Genomic DNA, 12,919 nt, shown 5'->3' on the forward strand with positions numbered 1-12,919 from the left:
AAGAAAATCTTAAATTATTTAGAATAAGAAACTAGAATATATCATATCTATTAGGATTTATTCTAGATAAAATTAACTTTATCAAAATCCAATTAGATTAGGATTATCTTGTATTATCTTTATCCAAATTTATCTAGGATATTATCTAAATAGAAATAAATCTATTTATATCCATAAAATTAGGATAAACTAGAATTAATATTAATTAATTCAACTAGGATTTAACTAGATAGAACTAAATCTATCTTAAATCCAAAAGATAATTACAATACTGGATTAACAATTATCTAAATCTTCTAAGATATATTCTAGATAGATATAAATCTATCAATATCTATAAGATAGAGATACATTTAATTATCTAAATCTACTAGGATATTTTCTAAATATAATTAATTCTATAAATATCCACAAGATAAAGATAAACATGGATTTTAATTATCCAAATCTACTAAGATATATTCTAGATAGATATAGATCTATCAATATCTACAAGATATGAATAAACTTAATTAATATTTATCTTAGTCAATAAAGGATTCAATAAGATAGAATAAAATCTATCTAAATCCATATGACCGAAATAAATTTAATTATTCATCCAAATTTATCTAGGATTTCTCTAGATATAATTAAATATATCTAAATCCATTAAATAAGGATAAAATCCAATGTAATTAATTATTTATCTAGTCTAGCTAGGATTTATTCATATAGAATTAAATCTAAATAAATCCATAAGACAAAATAAAATAAGATTAATTATTATCCTAATTTATCTAGAATTTGTCTAGATAGAATTTAATCTATCCAAATTCATAAAATAAAGATAAATATTCAATTAATCCATGATTTAATCAAAATTAAATTGTAGATAATCCTACTAAAGATAGATTCAAATTTTATTCAAAATTAATCTTGAATTTATCCAAAATTAGTTTCTAGGATTGGGGAAACCCTAACTAATTTGGAAAGTTGCGCTGCCACACGAGCCCGGAAATGCCACCAACGAGCTCCCACTCGGACTGCAGCCGCTGCTGCCCCGTCTCTGCCGCACAAACGCCGCCGTTGGAGCTGTGCACACTGACTGCTGCACGAGGTTGCCCAGCCACCCGTTGTGAGCTGTTCAATGTCTCGCAGCTGATCTGGTCAGCCACTGTACCGCATCAAGGATAGCTGCTGCAGCTGCATTACCTCAGCCGCTACTGCCCTCGATGTGAACCAACAACACGATTGCGACTCGTCCTCACATATCGCAACGATATCATAATTGTAATTCAATTCACCACAATCACGTACAAACACGAATTGAGAATTAAATCACGCTCCATGTAATTCCCCAATATAATCATTATTATTCCATGTAATCATTACTACTTTATAAATATAAAGTGATTCAAGTAACAAAAACATATAATAAGGATTCATATACATGTTTCCGTGAGAAGTCAATCAAAACGAGAGCGCTCAATTGTTAATTGTTCTTCGTGTTCGTACATTCGAAGCCAAATTAAACACGAACCAAACAATGAACCAAACAATAAACATGAGCAATTCACATGAAATTAATCCACATAATCAGAGCCAAAAATTGGCTCTGATACCAATTGCTGGGGTTTGGAGCCCCTTGCACAGCGGAAGTCATGCATTCACAAATAAATCAGATCTACGGATCTATTTGACCGATTATGGGATTAATTAACTACATGTTAAACACAGAATTGCATCCAAGAACGCACATAATTCATGTAAAAGGAATTAAAACCTAAAACATGAATTCCTACGGTTTAGAATTACCGATCTGATTCTCCAAAGAATCGAGGATTGCTTGCGCCTTCTCCACGTGATGTTCTTCGTACTCAACCACGAATCTTCTAATCTGTATCCCGAACTCAGAATCTGACCTTTGGGTGGGCAAAGCTTATCAGAATCGAAAAGGGCTTGATTAGAATGAAGACAGAATATCAGTTTTCTCAAAAACCGATTTTTCGTCCACCCCCACAGGGGAGCACGAAAATTAATTATTAATTCTCATTGAATCTCCTTTCTAATCTCCTTTTATATAGAGTTATGATGGGCCAGATTAGGGATCCATGGAGGTTGGACTTGGGCCAAACCTGTTGGACTTTTACTAATTAAATTGAGCCCCAATTTAATACAAGTCCAATAGAATATTATTATCATCCACTATAGTATAATAATATTGACTGCCCGTCCAATCCCAAATTACGAGTAATCCGGGCTTTACCTCTTTAATTTATTATTTCCCGTGTTTAAGATATAAATATCCATTAATTAATTTAAGTCTGCTATTTGACTTTAATTAATTACTATCTTTTTCCAAGAGTTGTCTAGTTCAAAATCTTTATTTATTATTCTGGAATAAATTCCAACCGGCCGGGTTTCTGAATAATAAAACCTTTTTTGAACACCTCTTGAGGATATTATCAAACTGGACTCACCCAGCACACGATTCATTGCAATAACAATACTAGCACCTCTAGACATTGATCACCACTACCCAAGATACCAGGATTCTTGGATTGCGAAAAATCCGCACCATTTGATAAATCAAAGTAGTGCATAATCAATATCGTATGCTCAATGTTATGTCAACAATGATTAAGAAATAACAATCACCGAGACCTCGTCTTTCAGTAAATAGCAAAAAAAGACTTATCTCAACTGTTAGATCCTTCAGTGCTATACCACACCAGTGTCGTTTATTTCCTAAGGTAAGGAAACATGCGGACTGACACTGCAACCTTTCACGATAGATAGCCAAAGCCTATCTGGGTTATGAAATTCTATTTCTCTTCTACAAAGGACCGACTGCGTCACCTTCTGTGAACGTCGTTCACGACCAGTCTACTATGCAAAAGAATTAGACTTATTTGCTTCTTATACATTTAAATGTTTGAGAAACATCTTATAAATGCATAAGCAAACACTAATGCGACAAAATTACTTCTTATCGCCTTGGGATAAAAGTGGATTGTAGAGTTTATTGTATACAAGCAATTCTATCCGTGCAACATGCTCGAAATATGCTTTTCAGTATACCAATTCTAACAACAGTTTGCGTTCAATTTGTACAAAGAAGACGCATGCACACCAAATCTCCACCAAAGAAGAAAAAATGGATTATATCGATTCAGAAATTCATAGCGACATTCCAGAATATGAAAAAAGAAAAACAAATCCCACAAAATTGCTAATTCCAAATTTGTATGAAGATTAGCTTTTAGCAGGCACGTCAGACAAGGTAGATGAAATCCTGCTTCCCTCACCCCCACCACCCCTCCGCCTTCTCCCCCGCTGGCAAGCTCGTCGCCACTCTTCTCCAAAACCTGATTTTGGCTATGCAATGACCATAATACCCACGCCTTATTATTATGGAGTAAATTAATGATTGAGGGAGTTAATATCTCCTTAAATTCAAAAATTAATACTAGCCCTTGATTTTTTTTGATCTTGTAGCTATGATTTGGTCTCTAGTTATATGGTTAAGAGGTGTTTGTCATAGATCATGACCATATATATATATATATATATATATATATATATATATATATATATATATATATATATATATATATATATATATACACGCAATAACTTTCATTTAAACCATATTTTAGAATGCGAACAAGATTCGTCTTCGTGTAGACGTTGTGCACCGTATGCCATTGCCACCCAATCTCTCCCTCTCCATATTTTTCAAGCTTCCATTTCTCCTCACTCCACCGCCTCTCTCTCTCTCTCTCTCTCTCTCTCTCTCTCTCTCTAGTGTTCTCTCTTATTCGCCTGAACAAATCGGGATTCTCGCAGTCGCAGATACATTTTGGGGATTTTCACACCAATTCAATCCCGCCGATCCTTGACCTCCTATCTCACTCTGTCATGGATTAAATCCGCTCCTCTCTTCGGTTCGTCTCGCTTAAAAATTCACTCTTCTTGTGATTTTCTTAGGTTTATTCATGTGTTTTCAATTTAATTTCAGTTCGTATTTATTCATGTGTGAATGTATGTTTCTGTTTGGATCGTGCTGCTGTCGATAGCTTTGTTTAGTTTGGAGGAGTTGTGAGCATTGACCTTGTTTACTTTCGTATAGATTGATTCAAGTTGTTTTTTCTATATTTTTGTCCAGTAAAAAATGTGCTTATGGTGTTAGGGTTTTTTACGGAGGGGATTATGTATTATGATTTTGTTTTCGGTGATTACAGAGTTCAGGCACTGATCTGTGAGGTTGGTTGAGGGTAAAGTAATTTTATGCCTCGCATCCTCTGTATAAGAAATCACAACAGTCTTATGGTTTTATTGCATTATCAATCTATGTGACAGACTTGCTGATATTTATCTGGTTAATTTTAATAGTTGAGTTGTTCAGTCTTCCTTTATGAATGATCATCTGATCCTATAGTTGGTAAAGGGGGGCAACATTGTCCTTACTTCTCCTGCTTCATTTTGTTCCATACATTTTGGACATCATTGTTCCTTTCTTCTTATAAAAACGATTTTGGATTCCATAGATTCAAGGTGCTGAGTCAAACCCACAGCCTACTGCTTAGTTTGAACCATACGGATCCATGTACAACGAGGGAGCACCTGACTATATAATTGACCAGGGCTTGTATTATCCTACTGGCACCAGCTATGGATACATCTTTACAGGTATAAGCTGTATAATCTATGTTTACATACATGATACTTTAGTACTCACCCTAGGGTTAGTTGGCAGTATAAGAAATGGTTTTAGGTACCTTGGCTTGAATGACATTTCCTTTGTTTTTGTAGGATATGAACCAACCATGGATTGGGAAGACCAGCATAGGTTTTCTGGTGTAGACAGTCAAGATATTCATTACACAGTGAGTATTTTTCTTTTAAGACAGATTTTTATACTTTATATGGTTTGAAGATATTAAATCTAGTTCTTCTCTGGCAGGTTGCGACAAATGAGAACACACCCTATGTATATTATTCTCCCAATTATGGGTATGGGCAGTCACCTTTTAATCCATACAATCCTTATATTCCTGGTGCTGTGGTAGGAGCTGATGGATCAATTATACCAGCACAACAGTTCTATGCCCTTCCCTCGTATGAGGATCATGCTACATCGGCGTCATACCTGCCTGTAGTTTTCCAGCCAAGGCCTGATGCTGTTGCTAATGGGATTGTAGATTCATTTATTGATACTGGTGGATCTTTTAACAAGGCTGATGGCCTAGGTTCTAAACACAATTTGGCTCTGAATACTCCTAATTCCTCATTGACCGCAATGGGTGATGCCTCTGGTCAAAGAAACTCTTTTGGAAATATGTCTCAAGGTAGGGTGAATATGGGGAGTGGCAAGCAGCATCCATCAAGTATTACTTCTGGTAGTATTAATAGTCAAGCTGCACCGCAGATTTCCCAGGTTAGAATTTATTTTTCGTTTCATTGAACTAGTCGTCTCTGAGGATAGTTTCTATTTTTGTAGATTGTTGTTGTAGCCATTTCTTATACCTCTCCTACACATATTTTCTTTTTAGATTAGAGGCCCTCAAGGCATGGAGAGCTCTTTACATGGGAAAGCATCAGCTGTCGGTATCCAGTTAAAGGCTGCTTTTACTTCTGGAAGCGGAGCATCTACTTTCAAATCGATCAATTATTCCCATGCATCTGTAAAAAAAGTTAAGCCCAACATGCTTAGTGAGAGGGCTCCTGATGATGAAAGAGCTGGTTCTGATATATCTAGCGACCAGGATAGAGGATCTAGGATGAGCAAATCAAAGAACCAATTGATTGTTAAAGCCTATACATTAAGGGCTGGAAATCCTGATGCACAAGGAAACATCATTATCTCTAGAGATCAGTTTAACAGAGTTGATTTTCCAGTGGAATATTCAAATGCAAAGTTTTTCGTGATTAAGTCATATAGTGAGGATGATGTGCATAAGAGTATCAAGTATAATGTGTGGTCATCCACTCCCAATGGAAACAAGAAGCTTAGTGCTGTATATGAAGATGCCAAGAGAATATCTGCTGGAGACCCAAGAGGCTGCCCCATCTTTCTCTTCTTTTCTGTCAGTAACTGTTCCATCATGTTTTTGTAGTTGCATCGATGATTTATTTTATGTTATCATGAGCTTGAGCATGCTATTTCCATTTGTTCACGTAGTGGTATTGACTGATGCTTTTTTCTCTTTGTGAAAATAAGGTTAATGCGAGTGGCCAGTTCTGTGGTATTGCAGAAATGACCGGCCCAGTGGATTTCAACATAGATATGGATTTCTGGCAGCAAGATAAATGGAGTGGAAGCTTTCCTGTAAAATGGCACATCATAAAAGATTTGCCAAACCCAAATTTTAGGCACATCATATTGGAGAACAATGAGAACAAGTCAGTGACTAACAGCAGAGACACACAAGAGGTATTTATAGCTGTCTTTTCTTTTTCATGTCTTACTCCCTGCCCCTTAAAAATGTCTAATGGGGTGTGGCATGAGTTTTATAAAATTTGTTTGTATATTGTGAGTGGAGAAAGGGAAGGTAGTGTTAGTAATGACTAATGATTAAGAAATGTATTGCGAGTGGACAAAGTGGTGAGCCATGTGGTAGAAAGGGTATATAAATTGATATATTGAGGGTAATTTGTTGTTGGGTAGTGTTTATAAATGGAAAGAAATTATATTTGTGGGCGTACCAAAATCATAAAAACTAAAAAAGGACTAGATGCGGAGGGAGAAGTAATTAGTATTAGTTATTATGCATCTCTTGTTAAAATCAAGTATGCATGCAAGCACCATTTATGTGGGAAATATGTTCTCTTTTATTTGATCTCTTTTTAAAGCTTTTGATTTTGTTGATGATGAATATTAAGTAGCATTCCTCCTTATCGGTCATAGAGATAGGTGCAACATTAGTACTTAGGGTCGGTGTTCCTAGCTTTTTTGTATCATAAGTTACTTGCAGATAATAAGCCATACTTTTTTTAACTTATGTTTGGCTATTTTACTGTGCTGAACTGTGCATAATTAGTGTGTTGGAAAAAGAAAATATTGCGCTACTTGAAATGGATGATTATTAAATAATGTTGCTGTCACTTTGCAGGTATACTTTGTTTTAGTTTTCTTTTTCGGGGAAAAATAGCATGCCATAAATTTGTTTTTGAATATTTTCAGATAAGCTTCAAGAAAGGCTTGGAGATGCTTAAAATATTCAAGGGCCACACGTCAAAGACATCCCTACTTGATGACTTCATGTACTATGAAAATAGACAGCGGGTTTTACAGGGAGAGAGAGCCAGGCTTTTCATGAAAAGCTATGAAAATCCTTATCCTGTTCCATTATCGGATCCTCCTTGCAAGCATCAGTCATATCAAGATTTTCCTCCTATTAGCGATGCAAATGCTGCCAAACATGATACCAATAATTCAAGTATGGCAAACGAAAGGGTAGTTCCCTCAGGGGCTGTATCAACTTGCTCCGCGAGCGACCATGATCCCATCAATGGAGCTAGTGTCCCCGGGAGCCGTAAAGGCTCAGCAGATGGAATGCCAAATGCAGTTGATGAACTTAAAATTAGTGGTTTGAAGATACATTCAGATGAGCCAGGTTCAGAGTGTACGCTCCCTACCAGGGCAGTATCTAACAAAACTAACAGTGAGGTGGTAAATGTTGTCACAATAGGGTCAATGCCTGTCAAAGTGGTGGATACCGAATCTTCTGGTTTTTTGACAGTGGGCACAATTCCACTGGATCCAAGAACTCTCCTTCATGAGTAGCTAGAGAGGGGACAGTGCAAAAGAAAAGAGGTTTACTGCTCGTGAAGATGGATTTGGATGGTTTGTTTTTTTATTTGAAACGTTGTTGACAAATTCCTGGGGGAGAGAGGTACGCATTTCTATTGTACAATTGAGTGTAGCCATACTCAGTCTTGGCTTCTGTTTTGGAACGTCGGTGGTATACATCCAGGGGCAGGATAGCTCGCAGTTTTCTTCCCTCTTTCGTCTGGATGAGAAGGAAGAATTTTTATTTTAACTAAATTGAAATGTTAAATGCTGATGTTATCTTTTTTCCGGTTTCTTTAGCGGGAGTGGGGGTAGGGACATTGGTCTTAAGCCGAGGGTGCTGCTTCTCTTTCGTTTCCGTTTAACTCATTGATTTTTTGCCTTTTGGCTTCATCTTTACACAAGATATATCCAAGAAAAAGGAAAATAAAAAATTTACGTGTACTCCTTGTTTGTCTCTCAGATTGATTGCATTGTGTTGAAAAGGTTTGTTCTTTAAATTTTAGTGCAGCTGATTCTGTTCCAGTTATGTTTGAGAATTGAGATATTGCTAGTTAACAGGTAGTGAAGATAAAGATTAAATTTCACATTTCATGAATTATGTCTCTAGTTGCATATTTATTTAACGTTTTTTACTTGAGTTGCATGTTTATTTAATAAACATAGCAAGTTGTCAGATTATACACCGGAGTATTGATTTAAAGCAAAGTGATGAAATTGAAATTTTGATTAGGCTCTGGTGGCAGTTGATAATTATGAATGATACCTGTAGAAGAAAAGAATAAAAATGGAGTATATAGGCGCAATGGCAGGCATTACTTCAAATAAGAATTAAATAAATTAGTGAAAAACTTAAAGTTGAAAAGAAGTTAAAATAAAATAGAAAATACAGTGAAAGAGATTAAAAGTATTTTTACAATAAAATAGTATACTCAATTAATATTGGAAGGATGAAAGAAATAGTAGTACTCCCTCCATCTCCATATAAGCGAGATACATTTCTATTTTGGCACAAAAATCTAGGTAAAGGTATTTAGTGAATTAAATTATTAATAGTAAAGAAAGAAAGAGAAAAAAAATAATGTAAAAGATAAAAGAATAAATTAGGAGAAAAGAGTGAGTTAATTATATCCAAAATGTAAAATGTTTCACTTAGTTTGGGACTTACAAAAAAAGAATTACGTTTTATTTAGACCGGGACATAAGGACTATGACTTAAATATGGTAAAATGCGAAAAGTATCGAGGTAAAATGCGAAAAGTATCATGGTCTCTAACAACTTTTTAACTCTACTACTCCATTTATTTACAACTGAATTGATGCATTCTTTACATACTCTCCATCAACAAAGGTATGCAAAATTGAACGGATGGATGTTTTTTAGTAGATAAATGTCATATAGATATGGATCCTACAATGTAGAGAGAGTGGTTCTTGTGGTTTATAAGGTGGAAATTTCAGGTAGAATGTGGGTCATGTCATAAAAAGAAATTGCATTATTTTTATATAATTTGTTTTTTATTTTATTTATCACTTCTCACATTTAATTGATTTTAAGTAGGGGTGTCCAAACGGGTAATTCCCAACCCGACCCGATCGAGAAACGGGCCGGGTCGGGTATTCATATTTTAAGTTTTGGGGTATCGGGTATTACCCGTTAATTCCGACATACCCGATATTTATAGTATTTTATTTTAATTTTAATACCTACAATCAGAATATAATTTTTTATTAGTAATTTAGAATGAAGCGTACTTTTTATGATATATTGTGTTGGGTGTATTTTAGTTTGTGGAGTATTTCTTAGTTTTTTATTAAGAAATGAGCATTTGTGCGGCTCATATGAATACTTTATGTGTTGTAGTATATATTTGGTCTGTTGGAGCATTTTAAAGTATGTGTTGTAGTCGCATAAATGCAACATATTAGGTTGTACAGATGGTTATATGAATTTTGGAACTTTGGAATTGTGCAAACCATATAAAATATACAACTAATAAAAAAGGAATTATTTTTTAAAAATGTTGACCCGACTCAGTTATCCCAAGAATTTGTTGATGCCCATATATTTAAGTGGGTGACTAACTACTAATACAAGCATACATGACATCCAGTGATCCTTGATATATAGTAAGAAAAGAAAGACTTGATTGGAAATATCAACACTTGATTTGAGTAGAATTTGACACAAGTAAATATGCGAAAATAAGACAAAAACGGAATGTTATTACTACTATTTTACAGAAATAAAATGAAAACAAATTGCAGCAGAAATATAAAACTGAAGAAGAAAGAGGAGTGAGTGAGTGAGTGAGAGAGTGGGTGGATTTTGATGGCGGCGACGATCAAGAAAGCGTCGAAAGATCTAGTCGATGAGGTTCGGAGATGGGCTTCCATGAAACAAACAGGCGTCAGCCTCCGTTACATGACCGAATTCGGCTCCCGCCCCACCCCCCGTAATCTCCTCATCTCTGCTCAATTCCTCCACAAGGAGCTCCCAATTCGCGTCGCCCGCCGCGCCGTCGAGCTCGAGTCTCTCCCCTACGGCCTCTCCCTTAAACCCGCCGTTTTGAAGGTACTTTTCCCCTAAATTACCATTTTTTTATCGGAATTTGATTTTTATAGTATAATAATAATTGTGGTTGATTTGGTAGGTTTGAATCTGATGTAATAGTGAGGTTTATTGGAGTTTCCTGTTTTATAATTGATGAATTGAGGGAAGGATGGGATTACTTATTCAGCCCCAATCTACAGTGGCTTTGACTAAAAAATTGTTTTTTTTTCTATAGAAAAAGAAAAAGAGTACTAACTCTCTTTTTTAATTGCTATTAATATTAGACGATCTGAGGTGTCGATTAGATTCTCGATCATTTTGCTAAAAACAATGAGATTCTGATTGTGTTTGAGTTGTTTTGTATGAGAATTCATGATATATTTGAAGGTTAGAAACTGTCTAATTTGGTGATTGTGTTTATTGAACTCGAATTCTTCCTATTCCAGGTAAGAGATTGGTATTTGGAGTCTTTCCGTGATATTAGATCCTTTCCGGAAATTAAAGATAACAACGATGAGTTGGATTTCACACAAATGATTAAGATGGTTAAAGTCAGACACAACAATGTGGTTCCTATGATGGCTTTGGGAGTGCAACAGTTGAAAAAAGATCTGAATCCAAAAATTGTTTACGAAGATCTGGATGAAATTCATCAATTTCTGGATCGGTTTTATATGTCTAGGATTGGGATCCGCATGCTTATTGGTTAGCACAACTTCCTTTGTTGGATTTCTTTATTTTTGGTTGGTACACTGATCTTTGACATTGGAATAAAATTAAGCTTAACCATTTTCTTATTCCATTAAAAACTATTATGGGTCACTCAGGGCAGCATGTTGCGTTGCATGATCCGGATCCTCCTCCCGATTGTGTTGGATATATACATACTAAAATGTCCCCGGTTGAGGTTGCAAGAAATGCTAGTGAGGACGCCCGTTCCATTTGCTTGCGAGAATATGGCAGTGCCCCAGATATTAACATCTATGGAGACCCTAAGTTCACATTTCCGTGAGTCGTTTACTTTTCCGCATGATGTTGCAAATTATTTCATCATCTGTTTTTCATTCTTGTGGGGTGCTGTCCTGGAACTTTTAGATGTCCGGTCTTTATTTAATGTTCTGCAATCTGTTTCTACGGCAGTTATGTTCCCACTCACTTGCATCTAATGGTGTTTGAGTTGGTAAAGAATTCACTGCGTGCTGTTCAAGAACAATATATGGACTCAGACGAGGTTGCACCTCCCGTGAGGATAATAGTTGCTGATGGATTGGAAGATGTAACGATTAAGGCAGGCTCAGTCTCGATACCTTCTCGTTATGGGATTGAGATATACGTACCACTCAGTATGCTTTTATTTTGTTTAATTATCTTATGCCTATAGGTATCGGATGAAGGAGGTGGAATAGCCAGAAGCGGTCTTTCAAAGATTTTCACCTATCTTTATAGCACTGCAAAGAATCCCCTCGATGATCAGTCAGACGTTGACCCTGAAACAGTGACAACTATGGCAGGTTATGGTTATGGTCTTCCTATAAGCCGTTTGTATGCCAGGTACTTTGGAGGGGATCTACAAATTATCTCTATGGAAGGATACGGTACGGTTTATCCACTTATGCGTCCCAGTGTCAAGTTGTATTGATTTGATCTGAAATTGTATGCCCGGGCTTTACAGGGACCGATGCTTACCTCCATCTGTCACGGTTGGGAGACTCTCAAGAACCTCTTCCTTGAGCTTTAAACCATTATTGAGAATGATATGTAGAGGCACAGGTTCACTATTCTTCCAACTGTAGATTTTCTTGTATGTGGTGTTTGTTATTTTTTTATGCAATAAAACGCGTGTGCTTTCAACAAAAGATGATTCATGCCCAAATCTTTGGTTGGATCCTCTATATGTATGTATCTGAATATGTAACTAGATGTATGCTAATTCCCTCCAATGTCTCACTCTAGGTGACACATTTGAAATATAGAAACATCACCCTTTCTACTTTTTCTCCTCTCTTACTTCATTCTCTCAACTTTATTCACAAAACAACATTACATAAAATCTCGTGTCAAATTAAAAATGCTACTCTTTGAGTGGGATGGAAGGAGTATATCAAATGAAATATTACCAACTAACCGCACAAATGAATAATACTCTCTCCGTCTCACTTCACCTTACTTGGAGCATTTTTCCTGGCACGAGGATTAAGAAATGAATGTTTAGAAGTTAAATGGAGATAGAATCATATAGGAAAGAGAACAAACTAATAGAGTAAAAAAAATTGTAAAATACTCTCTTTGTTCCTTATTAATTGGCACCTATTTCATTTTGCGTCATGTCTTCAATTAATTGACACCCTTAACTTTTTACTTTTAGTAATGGACTACATATTCCACTAACTCACTCACATTTTATTATTATAAAATTAATAGTATATAAAAGTAGCACACTCGTTCCCATAACTTTTTCCACTCACTTTGCACTATATTTTTTAAAATCCGTGACAAGTCAAACGGTGCCAATTAATGGGAGACGGGGAGAGTATATGAAAGAGAATAAAGTTTTTAACAAAAAAAGTAAACAACTCAATTACTTTAGG

At 35.7% G+C, this 12,919-nt stretch overlaps 2 protein-coding genes across 2 annotated transcripts; both read left to right on the forward strand.

The window, feature by feature from the left end:
• The first annotated feature begins 3,640 nt into the window (after nt 1-3,640).
• Nucleotides 3,641-8,221, forward strand: LOC121746504 (YTH domain-containing protein ECT4-like). The gene is made up of 7 exons (XM_042140374.1): nt 3,641-3,929; nt 4,533-4,674; nt 4,798-4,871; nt 4,949-5,422; nt 5,538-6,071; nt 6,206-6,418; nt 7,169-8,221. Exons 2-7 carry the CDS (start codon nt 4,590-4,592, stop codon nt 7,769-7,771), a joined length of 1,983 nt encoding a protein of 660 aa, XP_041996308.1. The 5' UTR covers nt 3,641-3,929; nt 4,533-4,589; the 3' UTR covers nt 7,772-8,221.
• A 1,792-nt stretch (nt 8,222-10,013) lies between these two features.
• On the forward strand, nt 10,014-12,324 carry LOC121797795 (pyruvate dehydrogenase (acetyl-transferring) kinase, mitochondrial-like). Its single transcript, XM_042196518.1, has 6 exons — nt 10,014-10,352; nt 10,778-11,036; nt 11,159-11,339; nt 11,472-11,619; nt 11,713-11,926; nt 12,004-12,324. Exons 1-6 carry the CDS (start codon nt 10,110-10,112, stop codon nt 12,060-12,062), a joined length of 1,104 nt encoding a protein of 367 aa, XP_042052452.1. The 5' UTR covers nt 10,014-10,109; the 3' UTR covers nt 12,063-12,324.
• Nucleotides 12,325-12,919: the final 595 nt, after the last annotated feature.

This window comes from Salvia splendens, chromosome 1 (assembly GCF_004379255.2).
Source record: "Salvia splendens isolate huo1 chromosome 1, SspV2, whole genome shotgun sequence".
Taxonomy (NCBI): Eukaryota; Viridiplantae; Streptophyta; class Magnoliopsida; order Lamiales; family Lamiaceae; genus Salvia; species Salvia splendens.

Bases quoted from the DNA above. Each gene is read 5' to 3' on its own strand.
- LOC121746504 (XM_042140374.1), top strand. From the start codon at position 4,590: ATGTACAACGAGGGAGCACCTGACTATATAATTGACCAGGGCTTGTAT. The intron at 4,675-4,797 runs GTATAAGCTGTA...TTGTTTTTGTAG, and splicing joins CTATGGATACATCTTTACAG to GATATGAACCAACCATGGAT. The intron at 4,872-4,948 runs GTGAGTATTTTT...CTTCTCTGGCAG, and splicing joins GTCAAGATATTCATTACACA to GTTGCGACAAATGAGAACAC.
- LOC121797795 (XM_042196518.1), top strand. From the start codon at position 10,110: ATGGCGGCGACGATCAAGAAAGCGTCGAAAGATCTAGTCGATGAGGTT. The intron at 11,340-11,471 runs GTGAGTCGTTTA...TTTCTACGGCAG, and splicing joins GACCCTAAGTTCACATTTCC to TTATGTTCCCACTCACTTGC. The intron at 11,927-12,003 runs GTACGGTTTATC...CGGGCTTTACAG, and splicing joins TATCTCTATGGAAGGATACG to GGACCGATGCTTACCTCCAT.